The sequence below is a fragment of the Halichoeres trimaculatus genome, unplaced genomic scaffold, assembly GCF_033239565.1.
Source record: "Halichoeres trimaculatus isolate MK-OKI-2021-1 unplaced genomic scaffold, fHalTri1.1 fHalTri1_scaffold_13, whole genome shotgun sequence".
NCBI lineage: Eukaryota > Metazoa > Chordata > Actinopteri > Labriformes > Labridae > Halichoeres > Halichoeres trimaculatus.
Window position 1 is genome coordinate 2,088,907 of NW_027437191.1, and position 17,288 is coordinate 2,106,194.

Genomic DNA, 17,288 nt, shown 5'->3' on the forward strand with positions numbered 1-17,288 from the left:
CTCCATTACTCCTTGATATTGAGTCAAAATAGGGACAATAATATCACACACAAAATTATGTCTCACAAGCGGTGTAGATGATTTCACAAGCGTGATATTTGACTACTGCGCACAGATTTGAATCCAGTGAGCTCAAAAGGTTCTGCTCTCGCTCGCGGAGAAGAAGCTTTGCATGCTCGAGGGTTGTTTCTGCGCTCACGGTGCACACACTATGCACTCTCATTACGTGCAAGAAGCAGCTTCCACTGGCTTGTGGGGTGCTCTCTGCTCGTGCTGGGTAACAATTTTGGAACTTTGGAGGCGGAGCCCCTGGTCTTCAATTGACAGCTCTCAGGGAGCCCAGGGTTGCCAGGTTGGGAAGTTTCACATCCTACGGGACACCAGCATAACAGCAAAATTATCATACCTAGCACACCTCTGTAAAGTTGACATATCGGTGTCATTTTATTGTTTTCTTTACTTTTTTTAGTATCACTTTTCTTTTGACACTGTTCCATTTATTGCTCCCTTCATTTATTTATGTATTTATTTATTTATCTATTTATCATTTCTTTTCTTCCTCTCTTATTGGGTGATCTAAAACAGTGATATTTTTGAGGGGAGGATATTATAAAAACATAAAGGCTTCTTTCCTGTCCTGCACAACTATTAACCTACTATCTTTGTATTAGTTCTTATTTGTCACTGGCCATATACATAAAAAATATATATATATATATATTAAGTAAATACAAACATAAATAAACTCTTTTTCTGGCTATATCCACATGTAGCCGGGTATCTGGGTTACGGCATTTATTTTTAAACGTTAAGGCTACACTGCAAAATCTTGAGTGTTAATTCAACTCCCATAGTGTTAAATTTAACACTTTCCCAGAGTTTATATAATCCTCACTGACTCAGAGTTAAATTAACTCTTCGAAAAGTGTTAAATTTTAACTCTCTCATGGTGTTAAAATTCTAACACCCACCATGTTATTTTATCAAACTACAAGTTGTGTTTTTCACACTGAGCTAAGTTGTTACGTTACACTAGGGGGTGTTAATTTCTAGCATTTGCAGTGTTAATACATCACCCATTCAGTGTACACTGCAAATCTGAGAGGGTAAATTTAACTCCCTTAGTGTTAAATTTAACACTGCTCTGGGGTTTATATGGGAACCACTGAAAAAGTGTTAAGTTAACACTTTTTCAAAGAGTTCAATGAACACTTTGAAAAGTGTTAAAAGTTTAACACTTTGACAGTGTCAACCAGTCAACTCACACAATAGCCAGGGTTACATGAGGAGTTTTTCGTCTTTCTGAATGGAATCTTTCCAAAGGACTTTTACGAAAACACTAGTATACATTGAAAGGAATATTCCAATCTCTGGTCTACATGCACCGCTGTAATCAAACAGAATAGTCAATTGGGCATGCGTACAAAAACGTTAACATCTCAAGATTTATCGAAGCTGGAGGAAGACAGTTTGTTCATCACGGTGTTGCAATACTCCGTATTGCGAGTTTGTCGTCTGTCCAGTCTTGAAATTATGTTCATTTCTTTCAAAGTTTGGATCAAAAAAAAACTTTCCGCAGCAGTCCAGTGTTGACGGCTCGCCACCATTTTTAAAGTTAAGGAACGTCTCTAGTTGCGTCTTACGTCATATCTGAGCATGCGCTGAAAGAACGCACCCTGACAACTTTCTGTTTGAGTGGATACATGATACCTCAATCGGTTTGGGGAAAGGAATATTCCACCCCTGTGAAACCGATTAAATGTCCATTTGGATTGGCACTTTTCTTTCGGAATGAGGTGTATACTAAGGTCAAATTCTTTCTGTTTGAGCAAATAAACTGAATGCAAGCGGAATATTTGGGTCCATGCAAATGTGGCTAAGGTAAAGTATTAACACCACAATGGTGTTAAATGGACACATTTGGTTGCTAGGCGCTACCCAAGTAGCTGCCTGTTGCAGCAGCTCTCTCGTCTTTGTCCGTTTCTTGTAATTTTTTCGTCTCTTTTTCGTAATCTTTGTATTTGGAGTGGATCATCACTCTGTACGGTTCATCGTCGGTCACGGACACCAAACTTTTGTGACTTCGGCGGTATTTTTTTACTACTTTTGCTCCTCTGTTTGTCTGGAGATCCTACATGTAACCATGGCTGCATTGTTTACATGCGAAATTAGCTGTTAGCAGCCTGTAGCATGTCAATGCTAACTAGTGTAGGGCTTGATGATTTCCCTCGAGCTGAGGAGGAGGAGGTGAGGACGACGTGCTGGTTCTCGGATGTGAGCTGGGAGGTGACGACGTGGACCTGTCCTTCCATCCATCGTTGTTGGGAACGTGGGATCTAGCCCCGGGGGATGGATGAGCTAGCTGTGCTAACCCAACGGCATCATGCTGTTCACGGACGTGGCTGACGGAGCTGACATCGGACGCCGCGACACATCGGAGGAGCTTCGCCTGCTGTGAGCAGACAGGATCCAGGAGACAGAGACTGAACAGACTGCTGGGGAGGCTCAGTCCTGGACCCTGTGGAGGTGGAGACTGGCTGGGCTGGAGAGTGGTGGACGAGTGGTGGACAGGATGTCGTCATCTAATTTCTCATGGACATTTTTGCACTTTCTATACTCTTTCTTACTTTTGTTTTCTTAAATGCTGCGGTGACTCCTGAATTTCCCCTCGGGGATAAATAAAGTATTTTCTATTCTATTCTATTCTATTCTATTCTAAGTCGGTATACATTGGTCTTCCATCAGTAACTCTATAGGAGTAAGAAAATTCCACTAAACCACTTGTTAACAGTTAACACTTGTTGGTGTCCTAAAATTAATTTGTTAAAGAGTTAATTAAAGTTGGAGTTTAAGAGTGCAGTTTCTGAGTGTTAACACATTCATGTGTGATAAACACCCCAAAAACAGACTGAAGTGATAACGAGAACAATGTTTTCTTTCTCTTAAACAATTCCATAAGATGAAATGACAAGAAACAGACCTCTTCATCAAAACACCCTTGAAACACCAGCTAGGCCATTAATGCTGCCGCCCCCACTCGCAGTTTCAGATTTTTTTTAATTTTTTATATTTTTTTTTACAGTGAACCATTCTTTGTTCTGCACTGTTAACCCAGAGTAGTTTGCAATCAAACATTTTACGTAAGGTTTTCTTTAAAAAAAAAAAAAAAAAGTTTTGTTGGCTTACTTTGACTGTTTAAGTGCATTTTACCGTTAGACATTAATTTATGTTGTGGGCTACAACACACACAAAGGCTACATTCACACTGCAGTCAAAAGCAACCTGAATCTGATTTTTTGGCTCAAATGTGACCTGTATCTAGTGATGGGCGCTCGAGGCTTTGTTGAGGCTCCGACACCTGATTCGAAAAAATGCTTCATTGCTCGAGGCTTCAATGATACAATGCTCAAGTAGGTCATCTAGTGGTCAATAAAATGAAGTGCAGTTGAAATGATGAAGTCATTGTTTCATTTGGGATTTGAGACCTTACTTTTAGCCCATCATCACATCTCATTTATTATTACTCTTAAAGGTACACAGTCCATGCTAACCGTGAATTAACAGTAAAGTGTTGTTGTTTTAATGTGAACTACTGTGAAATAATTACAGTAAACTACTGTGAATTACTTACAGTAAATTGCTGTGAAAATATTAACAGCAACTTGCTGTGAAAGTAATGCAATTATTAACCAGTATCTTACTGTAATTTTACGGTGAAATTTTTTACAGTGCTGCCTTAGTTTGAAACACATTGAAACTTCTAGATAGAGACATTTTGTTTATTTTATTTCCCTTTGTTGTTTGTCATTTTTTGTCAAGCTTAAATTGATGTAAATAAATCCCTTGAAATGGATTACGGACTGATAACAATCAGCTGTTATTTAGTTAGCCCAAATGAATATCAGAACAGACACCTGCGTGTTTCTTTATTGGAATGCCTTTATTTTTAATAACTTCTTAAGTTGTTGGTCATGCTGAACTCTTTTATGTCAGTGTTGGACTACAGTGTAAAAATCCTATTGTTTTTATGGAAAAAAATGGCAGCTGTGGTTGCCAGAGAATTTTTGTAAAGAAATATGGTAAAAATTTAAACAGCTATAGAATAGAATAGAATAGAATAGAATAGAATAGAATAGAATAGAATAGAATAGAAGACTCTATTGTCCATTGGTTTAAAACACAGTGGAAAATTGCCTTTGACATCATGATCCCCACACTGTAAAAAATTTCACCGTAAAATTACAGTAAGTTACTGGTTAATAATTGCATTACTTTCACAGCAAGTTGCTGTTAATATTTTCACAGCAATTTAGTGTAAGTAGTTCACAGTAGTTTACTGTAATTGTTTCACAGTATTTTACATTAAAACAACAACACTTTACTGTTAATTCACGGTTAGCATGGACTGTGTACCTTTAAGAGTGATAATAAATGAGATGTGATGATGGGCTAAAATTTTGATCAGAAATGACAAACTGGGTTTTGTCTTCAGTTATATTTGAATTTCCTTTACTGAAAGAGTATTTGGAGCCCTCACTGCTGTCGAGCACAGGCAGCCAGGACAAGCAGCCTATGCTGTGGAGCACAACCAGGCAGCCAAGACAAGCAGCCTATGTCATGGAGCACAGCCAGGCAGCCAAGACAAGCAGCCTATGCTGTGGAGCACAACCAGGCAGCCAGGCAGCCAATGTCACTGGACACAGCCAGGCAGTCAAGACAAGCAGTCTATGCTGTTGAGCACACACAGCCAGCCAGCGCAGTGGCCCATAGACAGCCAGCTGGTCCATGCCATGGAGCACAGACACACTGGCCCTGTGTGGTACCTTAATGTGCATCAGGGTCTCATATCCACAGTGTTGCCTCCTCACCCATGGTTTTCCTTTTGGGTTTTGCAGATTATTGAGTTGAAACAACTGAAAACTTTAAGTTGGATTGATGCAAAATGTTGATTTGAGAAGAATTAAAATATTTAGTTTATTTGACTTATTAAGTTGTGTTAAATGAACTAGTTTATTTCAATTCAAATAACTTTATTTAGGTGTGACCAATTGAAGCAATTCATTTAAGTTGGTCCAACTACTTCTTTTTATTAGTTGTACTAACGCAGAATTTCAAGTTGACATGATCCACAAAAATACATCGGAAACCTTAATCTAAAAATTTTGAGTTGGATTAATTAAAAAAATTACATCACCTCAACTGACTAGAGATTCCCTTTTTACAGTGTAAGCTGACATACAGTCTTTGTTTCTAACGTGATCTAAAAAAGATGTTGTACTCCTATTATTGACAAAGGAACAGTTTACATCTGTGCTGGGAGCTGGCCCACACGGTGACGCGCTTCATGGCCTCTGATGCACGCCCCGATGGTCAGTCTGTTGTCCCGGTTGCTGAGGTAACAGAGGCTCTGACCGTCTCCGCTACCGGGTCTTTCCAGCACACTTTTTCCGCGCTGGCATGGATCATTCAGACCAAGCAGTCACTGCGCCTCGGCCGCAATAAAAAAGCATCAGAAAAGCAAATAAAAAAGCGTCAGAGAAAAGAGGAATTAATATGGAGAACTTCACACTAGTTCAAAAATGACAATATGTAGATAAAGCAAAGGTGGAAAACAAGGGTACAATAACTTGACAGAATATGTTAAACTTACTTTGGTGGCATCAACGTTGAAAATGTTGAAAATCTGCTGCACGTCCCACAATTCACTTCATGGAATTTGCTGTGTTTTTGCAGTGGATAGTCTTAATACAGCATTTCATGGTGAAATAATGCAATAAAATGCTGTAAAATCCTGGTAATAATTGAAACAGCAAATATCACAGCAGTTGACTGTAGTAATACTGTTGTAATTGTAAATTTTAAAATTACAGTCTTATATTGTAATTATTACAGTTAAGTCCTGTAAAGTTGTAATACAGCAATTTACTGTGAGAAAATACAGTGAAATATTGTGAAATCCTGGTAATTTTTTACAGTGCAGTAACTTACTATAATATTACGGTGAAATTTTTTACAGTGTAGGTAAACCGATAAGGGAAACACATTTTTTTATGGGGAGAAATCCCCTGACAGCTCGCGCTGCTGCTCTTTCATAGCAAAGTATTTTATAGTTGAACGGTGTTCATTATGTCTCTATATTAAAAAGTAACTATATCTAAAGTATTTTATTGATTGGCGGAAGAACAGTGAAATGTTAGAAACATTCTTGGTGTCATATCTGATTCAACGATCTAAATATTCATCTAAGAACCTAAGTTTTTATTTCCAAAAATGTTTTGTGCTCATATGATCTAGAAATTCTCCTCCACGGACAGATATCCCTCGCTGCACCACACTCTCCTCTGCTATGAATCTTGCGTACACGAACTCAGACCTGGTGTGGGATTAAAGCGTACCCGACGCCCACATTCAGATCGATAAATGCCGATCTGTGCATGGAAAGGAGTGTCCACCCATTTTGCAGGCGTAAGCATGTTTGATAAATAAGGGCCAATGTGTTTCCTCACAGTTACAAGACTGGTTCATAACAAAAAAAAAAAATTCATGTGGACATTGATCTTTACGTTGAAACATATCTTGTAGTTGATGTGATGCTTACTTATCACAACAACTTCAGTAGTCTTTTGTCATACTAAATTAAAATAATATGTTAGAACAACAAATGTGCAAGATCAACTTTTACAGTGTGGAGTCAAACAAATCTGGAGCAACAGCATGTAATCTCACTTTGATGCTGTTGTGGTATGAATGGTTGCAGTGATTGATTTTCACATGGATATGTGAACGTGTGTGTTTCTGTGGGTTGCTTGGGGCTCTGTTTTGGAAGACATACAATGGTGGCCATTGTCGAGATCATGCACTTACCCTGAACACATCTGACATTTCTGCAAGGAACAATTCATCCTGAAAGATGAATGGAAAAAATAAGCAGTGTAGAGTTTAAGATGTGTATCTCAGTGAAACAAGTGGTTTTAGATTCATACTTCCCTGTCTTTCTTGGCACTATGTGATAACAGAAAGCAGCTGTGCATGTGTCAGACAATTGTTATGTGTGTAAACCAACTACTGGTCATCGCAGAGTCATTTAGTCATTCCCAGTTTGCTACACTGCGAAATCTTCAGTGTTAATTCACCTCCCATAGTGTTAAATGTAACACTTTCCCAGAGTTTATAAAATCCTCACCACTCAGAGTTAAATTAACTCTTTGGAAAGTGTTAAATTTTAACTCTCTCATAGTGTTAAAATTCTAACACCCACCATGTTATTTTATCAAACTACAAGTTGTTTTTTTCACACTCTGCCGAGTTGTTACGTTACACAAGGGGTGTTAATTTGTAGCATTTACAGTGTTAATACATCACCCATTCAGTGTACACTGCAAATCTGAGAGGATAAATTTAACTCCCTTAGTGTTAAATTGAACACTGTTCTGGTGTTTCTATGGGAACCACTGAAGAAGTGTTAAATTAACACTTTCCGGTGTTAAAAGTTTAACACTATGACAGTGTCACCCAGTAAACTCTCAAAATGCAAAATAACACCAAAATGGTGTTAAATTAACACTCAGTTGGTGTACTTTGTTCTTCCAGTGGTACCACTATGATAAGCACCAAAAACAGATTAAAGTGATACTGAGAACATCTATTTTTGGCTTCATCAACTCACAGAAGAAATGTGAAAGGACACACACTGTCATCCAAAAACTTTTGTAACACAAGGTAGTCTATAAATGCAGTTCCCTCCTCACTCATGGTTCACTGCAAATTTGAAATGGCATAATTTAACTCCCTGGGAGTTAAATTTAACACTGCTCTGGAGTTGATGTGCCCTGCAAAATCTTGAGTGTTAATTCAACTCCCATAGTGTTAAATTTAACACTTTCCCAGAGTTTATATAATCCTCACCACGCAGAGTTAAATTAACTCTTTGGAAAGTGTTAAATTTTAACTCTCTCATGGTGTTAAAATTCTAACACCCACCATGTTATTTTATCAAACTACAAGTTGTTTTTTTCACACTAAGCTAAGTTGTTCTGTTACACTAGGGGGTGTTGATTTCTAGCATTTACAGTGTTAATACATCACCCATTCAGTGCACACAGCAAATTTGAGAGGGTAAATTTAACTCCCTTAGTGTTAAATTGAACACTGCTCTGGTGTTTATATGGGAACCACTGAAAAAGTGTTAAAAGTTTAACACTTTGACAGTGTCAACCAGTCAACTCACACAATAGCCAGGGTTACATGAGGAGTTTTTCGTCTTTCTGAATGGAATCTTTCCAAAGGACTTTTACGAAAACACTAGTATACATGGAGAGGAATATTCCAATCTCTGGTCTACATGTGGTGCTATAATGGAACAGAATAGTCAATTGGGCTTCTGTAGAAAAACGTTAACATCTCAAGATTTATCAAAGCTGGAGGACGACAGTTTGTTTATCACGGTGTTGCGATACTCCGTATTGCGAGTTTGTCGTCTGTCCAGTCTTGAAATTATGTTCATTTCTTTCAAAGTTTGGATCAAAAAAAAAAAAACTTTCCGCAGCAGTCCAGTGCTGACGGCTTGCCGCCATTTTTAAAGTTGAGGAACGTCTCTAGTTGCGTCTTACGTCATATCTGAGCATGCGCTGAAAGAACGCACCCTGACAACTTTCCGTTTGAGTGAATACATGATACCTCAATCGGTTTGGGGAAAGGAATATTCCACCCCTCTGAAACTGATTAAATGTCCATTCGGATTGGCACTTTTCTTTCGGAATGAGGTGTATACAAAGGTTAAATTCTTTCCGTTTGCGCAAATAAACTGAATGCAAGCGGAATATTTGGGTCCATGTGAATGTGGCTAAGGTAAAGTATTAACACCACAATGGTGTTAAATGGACACTAAGTTGGTATACATTGGTCTTCCATCAGTAACTCCATAGGAGTAAGAAAATTCCACTAAACCACTTGTTAACAGTTAACACTTGTTTGTCTTGTTTGTCTGAAATTTTGTTAAAGAGTTAATCAAAGTTAGAGTTTAAGTGTGCAGTTTCTGAGTGTTAACACATTCATGTGTGATAAACACCCCAAAAACAGACTGAAGTGATAACGAGAACAATGTTTTCTTTCTCTTAAATAATTCCATAAGATGAAATGACAAGAAACAGACCTCTTCTTCAAAACACCCTTGAAACACCAGCTAGGCCATTAATGCCGCCGCCCCCACTCACGGTTTCAGTATTTTTTTTGTTTTTTACAGTGAACCATTCTTTTTTCTGCACTGTTATCCCAGAGTTGTTTGCAATCAAACATTTTAAGTAAGGTTTGCTTTAAAAAACAAAACAAAAAAGTTTTGTTGGCTTACTTTGACTGTTTAAGTGAATTTTATCGTTAGACATTAATTTATGTTGTGACAGGATTTTGTGACCGTGAGTGAGGAGGGAACACAGTGGATATGAGACCCTGCTGAACGTTGAGTGGCTGCACAGTGGCACAGACCCTAAGTCTCAAAGAGACTATCTGACAGACTGACTGTCTGTGCTCTGCACATTGCACAGACCAGATGACTGTGCTGCATGACATGGAGGAGCCTTTTCAATGAACTTTGAATTAACATAACAGACTGTAACGTTTGGTGCATGCTGAGGCACAGTAGAAACCCATCTTGTGTTGAGCACAGGCACTACATGGCATGAAGCACACCAACAGCCTCTCCATGCAGCACACATACATGCCATGCCATGCCATGCTATGCCATGCAATGCAGTATACAGACAGCTGATCCGTGCCGCAAAGACAGCCAGCCTGTGCCATGGAGTCCAGTCTGATTCATTGGGCGCAAGTAGTGCTCTCATGTTCAGCAGGGTCTAATATCCACTGTGTTCCCTCCTCACTCACGGTTACAAAACAACAAAAATGACACTGCTAAAACCATTGTCTTAAAATGTAAAGGAGCAGGTTTTTTAACGTTTGGTTACAGAGAATATTTAATTAAAAAGTCTTAAAATTTGTGTTAGCTTGTTTTGAGTTGGATTTATACAAGGTGATAATTGAAATGAATCAAATTACTAAGCACATGAGACTTAAAGCATTGATGTGAGCCCAACATAAAACTTTTATTTGAAATAAAAAATACAAAAACAACTATGTATTACCAATTAAAACTTTTTTTTTTTTTTTGTAAGTTGGACCAACAGTTCATTTTTACAGTGCAGTGTAGTTCAAGTCAATTCTTTTAGCACTGAAGTTGTATCTACTTAAACCTTTTATTTAGCTCATCATGACTCAGATCATTTGAGTGAAATCACTTCCTTCAGTTTTAAAACAGTGCGGTTCTTGCCAAAAACGTCAGTTTGACTGAATTTTGATTGAATTAAAAGTTATAAATTGTCCACTCATAATTTTCGATGAAACTCTACTGAGAATTTTTGCTTATGAACAACTTCCGAGTCAACAGTGCAGATGGAAGAACAGGTTACTGTAAAAACACATGATTATTGCCACTGTGATGGAGGAAGAAGATTCCTCCAGGCCTGGGTGCCTCCTGTGTGCTCATCAGGCTGGATGGCTGACACCTGGATGGGTGTGGGTGTGGTCACTCAGGCTGAGCAGACATGCTCAGCTCAGTGCAACAACACTCTCTGCCCTTCATCCTGGGAAGATCTCATGTGTTTGGGAATTATTGGTATTGTGGGGTTTCTTTTGGTTTGGAGAGAGGAAGATTTTGGTGTATATTCATACAGTCTTTGCTTTGTCCCTTTGTTTAATAAGACTACCTTTAATTTGTTGTGTTTCCTGGGATGGAACTAACACCACCATGGGTGAGGGGTGTTTAAAGTAACACTGTGTGGTGTTAGTTTTCATCAACACTACAAAGTAACTCCTACAGTAGTATGGTATAACACCAGTGTAGAGTTAAACACAAAGATTTTAAAACTGAACTGGTTTAACACTGGAATTTTAACACTGGTGGATTTGCTGTGTACTCATGTCATTTTTATAGGAACTGGTGTGCCTATGTGGTGACACGCACGGTCAGTTGTGTGATGGAGGACGGGGTGGAGACGTATATCAAACCGGACTACCAACGATGTACCTGGGGCCAATGTCCGAGAGTTGCGTGAGTATCTGTGTCCACTGGATGATTTCCTCTCTCTGTTCATTTTTCTTCTGTGACTGAAACTTCATCTTCAGAACATCCAGTTAAACTGTTACAACTTCCTGTCCTTGGATTCCTCAGAATTTTTTATCCTAAGTTCATGCATCTGTTCTCATCTGCAGTTCAGGAATTTATCCATGATTTTTCCATGAAGTTGAATTCTGGTCTCAGACTCACATCTTCCTGGATTGGTTTTCCTTAGTTTAAGTCTGGAGACATTTGACACAATAAATGTTGAAGCGTGTTTTGAACTATTGCTCCTCACACACAAACTTTGCCAGAAAGATGACATAAATCAGGCGCTTGTGTTTTACCTCACAGCTATCAGCCGGTCTGACACAGGCTTGGCTGCTTGAGCCCCATGCCTGCTAGAGGCCTCAATCGAAACCTGGGCTCTGTTAAGAATGAAGCCAACAGGGTTTTCAGGCACCACAGCCTGGTCTCCTGTCCTATGAAAACAATTTCGTCTTCTCACTCTTTTTTCTTTCTTTTATGTCCCATGCCTCCAAGCTTACTCTTTCCCTTACTCCACAAGCTCCTCTTACGACCATCTACTCAAGCCCTCTTTTTGTTTTTCCTCTGAGAGGACATCATATTCCTTTTTCTAATGCTCTCAAAGCAGGGAGCAGCAGGATGAAGTCTTCTCTGTGGCACAGAAAAATGCCTTGTGATTCCTACAGAAATGTTTGTGGGCTGGCAGAGTGAAGGGACGTGCTGTCAGGGCTTGTTAACATGCCTGTGATGCTGCCATTTGTTGAGCCTTGAGCCATTTCTGCTCTATTTATTGCAATGTTACTCCAATGCTGAGTCTTCTCAGCTGCAGAGCTGTGTGGCTTATTTACAACGAAACCAAACAAACACAATGTAAAGGTTTTTGTCATCTTAATAACAAACAGTCAAAAATAACGTCAGTTTACATTTTAATATCCAGTACAACCCAGCCTTACTTGTATAGCCCCTTTCAAAACAAAGTTACAAGGTGCTACAGTAAAACACAATACAGTGCAGAGCACAGAAATAAATCAATAAAGATAAATCACAAAATAACAATAAAACAAAGAATAAGAAGTAAAAGGTCAATAAAAAGCAATATAATAAAAGTGGTTACCACAGCGTCACCGTGTGGGCCAGCTCCTGGGACAGATTTAATCTGTTCCTTTGTCATTAATAGGAGTACAAAATGAAGAGACAGTTACACAGCTGGCTTATCCATTCGGAATACTTTTGATCCACCTGCACTCCTGGTTTGTCATCGCCAAATAGCAGAACCTTTGGTGATATACTGTATACTCTCCCGGTGTCGCCGCCTCATCCTCCTTACAATAATGTACTCCATCTTTTTAGATCAGGTTAAAAATAAAGACTAAAACAGAGAAATATGGGAAATCACGGGTAAATCCTGAGTGACACACATGTTTCATGTTTCTTTTTTTGCTTCGTCTTTCCTCTCCCTCTTTTCTTTGAATTAAATTAAATGAGAGAACCAGATATATACTCAGTATCAGATGTTAAGGCTGTTTATTGTTTAATTTTAGGATGTGCATCAAACTTCCAGCTGCTGTCAGGTTAACTTTCCATTATGACAAACGGCTTTAATCTGACATCAGATGCAACGGGAAATTTAATATAGATACAAATGTCTATGCTGATTCAGACGGTTATATTAAATAGTGATTGCTATGATTGTTTACTGCATTAAATGTGCCTGACACTCTGGAAACCTGCCTCTGAGGCTTTGATGACATGTGCACACATGTGCGCCTGTCACCAAATTACAGCTGCGGAGGGTGCGCTGCGCTTTGCGCCGCAGATAGACCAGGTTGGAACTGGCGAGATTTCAGCGCACTTTTTTGGCACAAAATTGTTACTGTGCCAACATGAATCAGCTGACACCTCCCCCTGGTGCGCCGTCAACTCCCCCTGGCGCACAGTCACACCCATCTCTGTGCAGATGGTCTACTAAATTGTCAAATTGGCAGCGCACAGTGGTGTGCCGCACGAAATTAGCACTGCGCAGGCTGCGCCAGGCTTGCGCCCCTGCGCTGCGCCACGAAATTACAGCCCATTTTCTCTATCATTTTAGATTATTTTAGTAATTTTTTAAACTCACTTAGGAATTTTATTCATTGTTTAATGTAAAGCCTCGTTTTTATTTCATATTTTATTTTTTCAACAAAAATGTAAAATATGTTAGTGTAGAGCCCTGTGAAGGCTTTTAAAACAAGCAGTTGTATCTTAAAATCAATTCTAATACTCACTGGCAACCAGTGGAGGGCTGGTGTTGTGTGGTCACTTTTAGAAGTGTGGGTTAAAAGCCAGGCAGCAGCGTTTTTAATCATTTGCAGTCTTTGGATATTACACTTGCTGATGTCAGAATAAGATTGACTAAGATTACAGTAGTCTAGTCGAGAGGAAATAAAAGCATGGATGACTTCCAAGTGTGTACAGCAGGGGTGTCCAAACTATTTTCATGGAGGGCCACATGCAGAAAAATAAATGAAAGGCTGGGCTGCCCATTAGTGATGAGGTGTATCGCCTCACCTCTAGTGTATAGTCAGTGTATTAAAAGTAAGACAAAATCAATCAAATTCAGGTAAATTATGCTTGATAATTGAATATGCTTAAAGGAAAACAAACCTACATCACAACTTTCCATCAATGGATTTTCATTTATTTTATTTCATCTGTTTCAAAAAGGATTGGCAGCTCATTTTCAAAACAGCAGCCTTAGATTTCTACTTAGTCAGGATGGTGACCCCTCTTCACAGCCCTGCATAAAAGGGTGACAAAAAGGTATTGATGCAACTAAGTTATTAAAGTTGTTCACACAAACTAACGTGTGTTAGAAAATGTTATCAACTCAAATTGTCTGAAGTGATTAAATAATAGTGCTTGTGAGCACATGCATACTGTGTGATATATATTCACCTTTAATAGGAACAGCGTTGCACTTAGTGGGAGCAGTGATGCTGTGTTTGGACTGAAGGATGGCTGGCAGGTCAGGAGTGAGTTTGGTGGTTGAGATGCGAAGGACATCACGGAGGAGGATGTCGGTCATTTTGGTTCTCAATCTGCTTTTGTTCAGGGTTAACAGAGAAAACGTTTGCTCACATATGTATGTGGAGCCGAACAGACTCATCATCCTTTTTGTGTGACGTCGCATCAGAGGAAACTTGGCCTTTTCCAAGCTCTGGTAAAAGTCGGGTAGGGAGAGAAGCTGATGCTGATTCTTCAGAAATCGTCACACTGCATTTCGATAAGCTCCAACTGCAGACTCTTCAAATTCTTCTGCATCAATCAGAAAGGGAGTTGAGAAAATCTTGGTTTCTTTCTCAATGGTAGAGAAATCTTGGAGACGCTGACCGAATTCTGTCTTAAGAGATGTAACCACCACAGACGCATACTTTTACTTTTTTGCAGAAAGGTTGGCGTTTGGAAAACCACACTTGATTTCAGACAGCGTGGAGAAGTGCGCAACATTGAAGTTAGGCAGTTGTGTCTCAAAGAGACGGAGCTTCGCACAGTATGCTTTCATGTGCGCGTAGAGCTGTGGCACAAGCTGGTCCTTGCCTTGCAGGCTCTTATTCAGTGTGTTAAGATGGCCAGTGAGATCAATTAGAAATGCCAGGTCTGCAAACCACAAAGGGTCACTTAATTAACGGAGAGGTTTGTCCTTCTCGTTCAAAAACTGATCAATTTCTGATCTCAAGGAATACAACCGCTGCAGCACAGAGCCACGGAGCCAGCGTGCATCACAATGATAAATTACGTCCCCATATTCAGCATCAGCATCAGATAGGACAGCTTGAAATTCTCTGTGATAGAGCCCTCGTGCTCGAATTATGTTCACAGTTTTCACAACTGCACTCATTACATCATCAAGCTGGACTGTCTTGGCACATAAAATAATAATAAAAATATATTATTGAAATTAAAGATTTTTTATTTTTCTTACAGAGGTTGTTGATGATGAAAGACACTGACATGTGAAAAATGTAAAATCGTGTCAACATGAAGTTGAACTAAATCTTCATCCCATCTGTCAATAAAGGCTGCCACTTCTCTACTTCATGTCCTACAACATCAGCAGCCCACCAACTTTCCATGCACCTATGGCTAACCTCAAGTTTTACAGCCCTGGCAAACTAACTAAATCTACAAAAAGACAAATCTGGAAGAAAATACAGATTTAATCCGTGTGGATGAATTCATTCGTCCGCCAACATGCTGGTTTGATATACATGCTTGATATGTGGCAGGACATGAGCAAACAACAAAATCTGATAAGTTGAGCAATATTATCAGTATATGTTACCAAATTCAAGTAAAAAATCAGTCACATTTTTTTTTTATTTCGCGAATTTATTGAATTGAAATTCTTTGTAATTTTTGGATTTTTTTTTTTCCGTAAATGTATTAAGTTTTTAAAAAATTTAATGCAAATTTGTAGAATTGCTAAATTGATGTTTCAGAAATTTGCCAAAATGTCTAAAAAAACGATATTTTTTAAAATGCTTAATTGAAAAAAAATAAAATAAAAAAAAAAAAAATGTTTTGCAATTTTTTTTAATTTTGCATAAAAAAAAAATTAAAAACCCAGACACACATGTACAATGTCATTGATTCAAAATACTTCTTGTTTGGATAATCATTTACTAGAATTTAACTATGTTTAGAGTTGTTTACAATTTATAGTCTTTATTGTGAATATAAAGTTGATTTTGTGGCTCCAGAATGACTATAATTCAGGTGAGCTAGTAAAAATGGCATCAGTAAAAGTAAAGGTAACAGATTTTGGGTTTGGGTATCTGTGGGTTTGCACCAGAGCCAAAGGGGGTAATTATAAGAACATTTGAATATTACTAAAAGAGTTCAGAGGATTAAGAATAGAATAGAACTGTATTGTCATTTTAACAAGTACAACGAAATTGAAGTCACAGCAGCAATCAAGAAAACAAAAGTAAGAAAGTGTGTAGAAAGTGCAAAAAAGTCCATGAGAAAACAGGTGATGACAGCTTGTCCATCATTCTCCAGTTCAGCCAGCCTCCACCTCCACAGGGTCCAGGACTGAGCTTCTTCAGTCTTGCTCCATCTCTGTCTTCTGTATCCTGTCTACTCACAGCAGGTGAAGCTCTTCCAGAAGCTGTGTCCCAATTCAGGGGCTGCAGCCTACGGAGGCTGTAGCCTTCGGAGGACCCGGCCTTTATAGCCTGCGAAGACCGCAAAGGCCGAACTGAATTGAGACGGTCTGGTCTACGAAGCATTTCCTGTTTGTCACCCTCGACGTCACACAGCACCGCCCTCACCTGTCAGGCTTACATTACTTTTAAACACACGTAAACCAAAACCTCACATTTAAACAGGATGATTTTTACTATCTTTTTATTGCGTTGTTATTATTATTATCATTATTATTATCATCATTTTTATCATTATATCATTTGTATTATTATTATCCCTATTGATAGAGTATAGATCTACCATTTACATGAGAGTAAGGCAACAACGTACATTTTCAACATTTGATCAAGTGCTGGGGGATTGATAAATAAATAAGTATAAAGTAAAAGCTGCAGAAATGATTTAATGTCTTTTGTGAATTCCCTGTAAAAAAAATACATAAATAAATAAATAAAAACTCCAAGTAAGTTTTTTTCCCAAGAGAATTTACATTTATGGACATATTTTTATAAAATAATGAGAAGATTCATAAAGAACTGTTTTTCCACTTTATATTACTTGAAAAGAGCCCAAACAACACATTTTCACACAGAAAAACAAAATATTCTTTCACGTTTTAAAAACACAATCACATAGTTGTTGCCAGAAATCCTTCATATCTGTATAAATCAGGACTCCTTTTGGAGTTCGGCCGTATCCATCATGTTCGGCGTTCATGCGCAATGAATCTTGGGATATGTGAGGCTATGAAGGATTCACCAAACCCGTCCTTCGCGGCCCCCGAAACGGAGGACAGATTCGTCGGCCGCATTTGGAGGAGCCTCCGTATTGGGACAGCCTCCGACGCACCGCTGTGACGTAATCGGTCTTCAAATCCAGCCTCCGTAGGCTGCAGCCCCTGAATTGGGACACAGCTAATGTGTTGTTGGTGTCTGATGTTAGCTCCGTTAGCCATGTCTGTGAATAG

General features: G+C 38.8%; 1 protein-coding gene across 2 annotated transcripts in view; it reads left to right on the forward strand.

Moving 5' to 3' along the window:
* emilin1a (elastin microfibril interfacer 1a) overlaps positions 1–17,288 on the forward strand; it is a 60,518-nt gene that overhangs the window by 18,457 nt on the left and 24,773 nt on the right. For both annotated transcript variants that reach the window (XR_012599484.1, XM_074686020.1), the window contains exon 2: positions 10,985–11,101. Coding sequence is in view for 1 of the 2 variants with exons in the window: in XM_074686020.1 (XP_074542121.1) it covers positions 10,985–11,101 (117 nt within the window). In the remaining variant the exon portion in view is untranslated. The remainder of the gene's footprint in view (positions 1–10,984; positions 11,102–17,288) is intronic.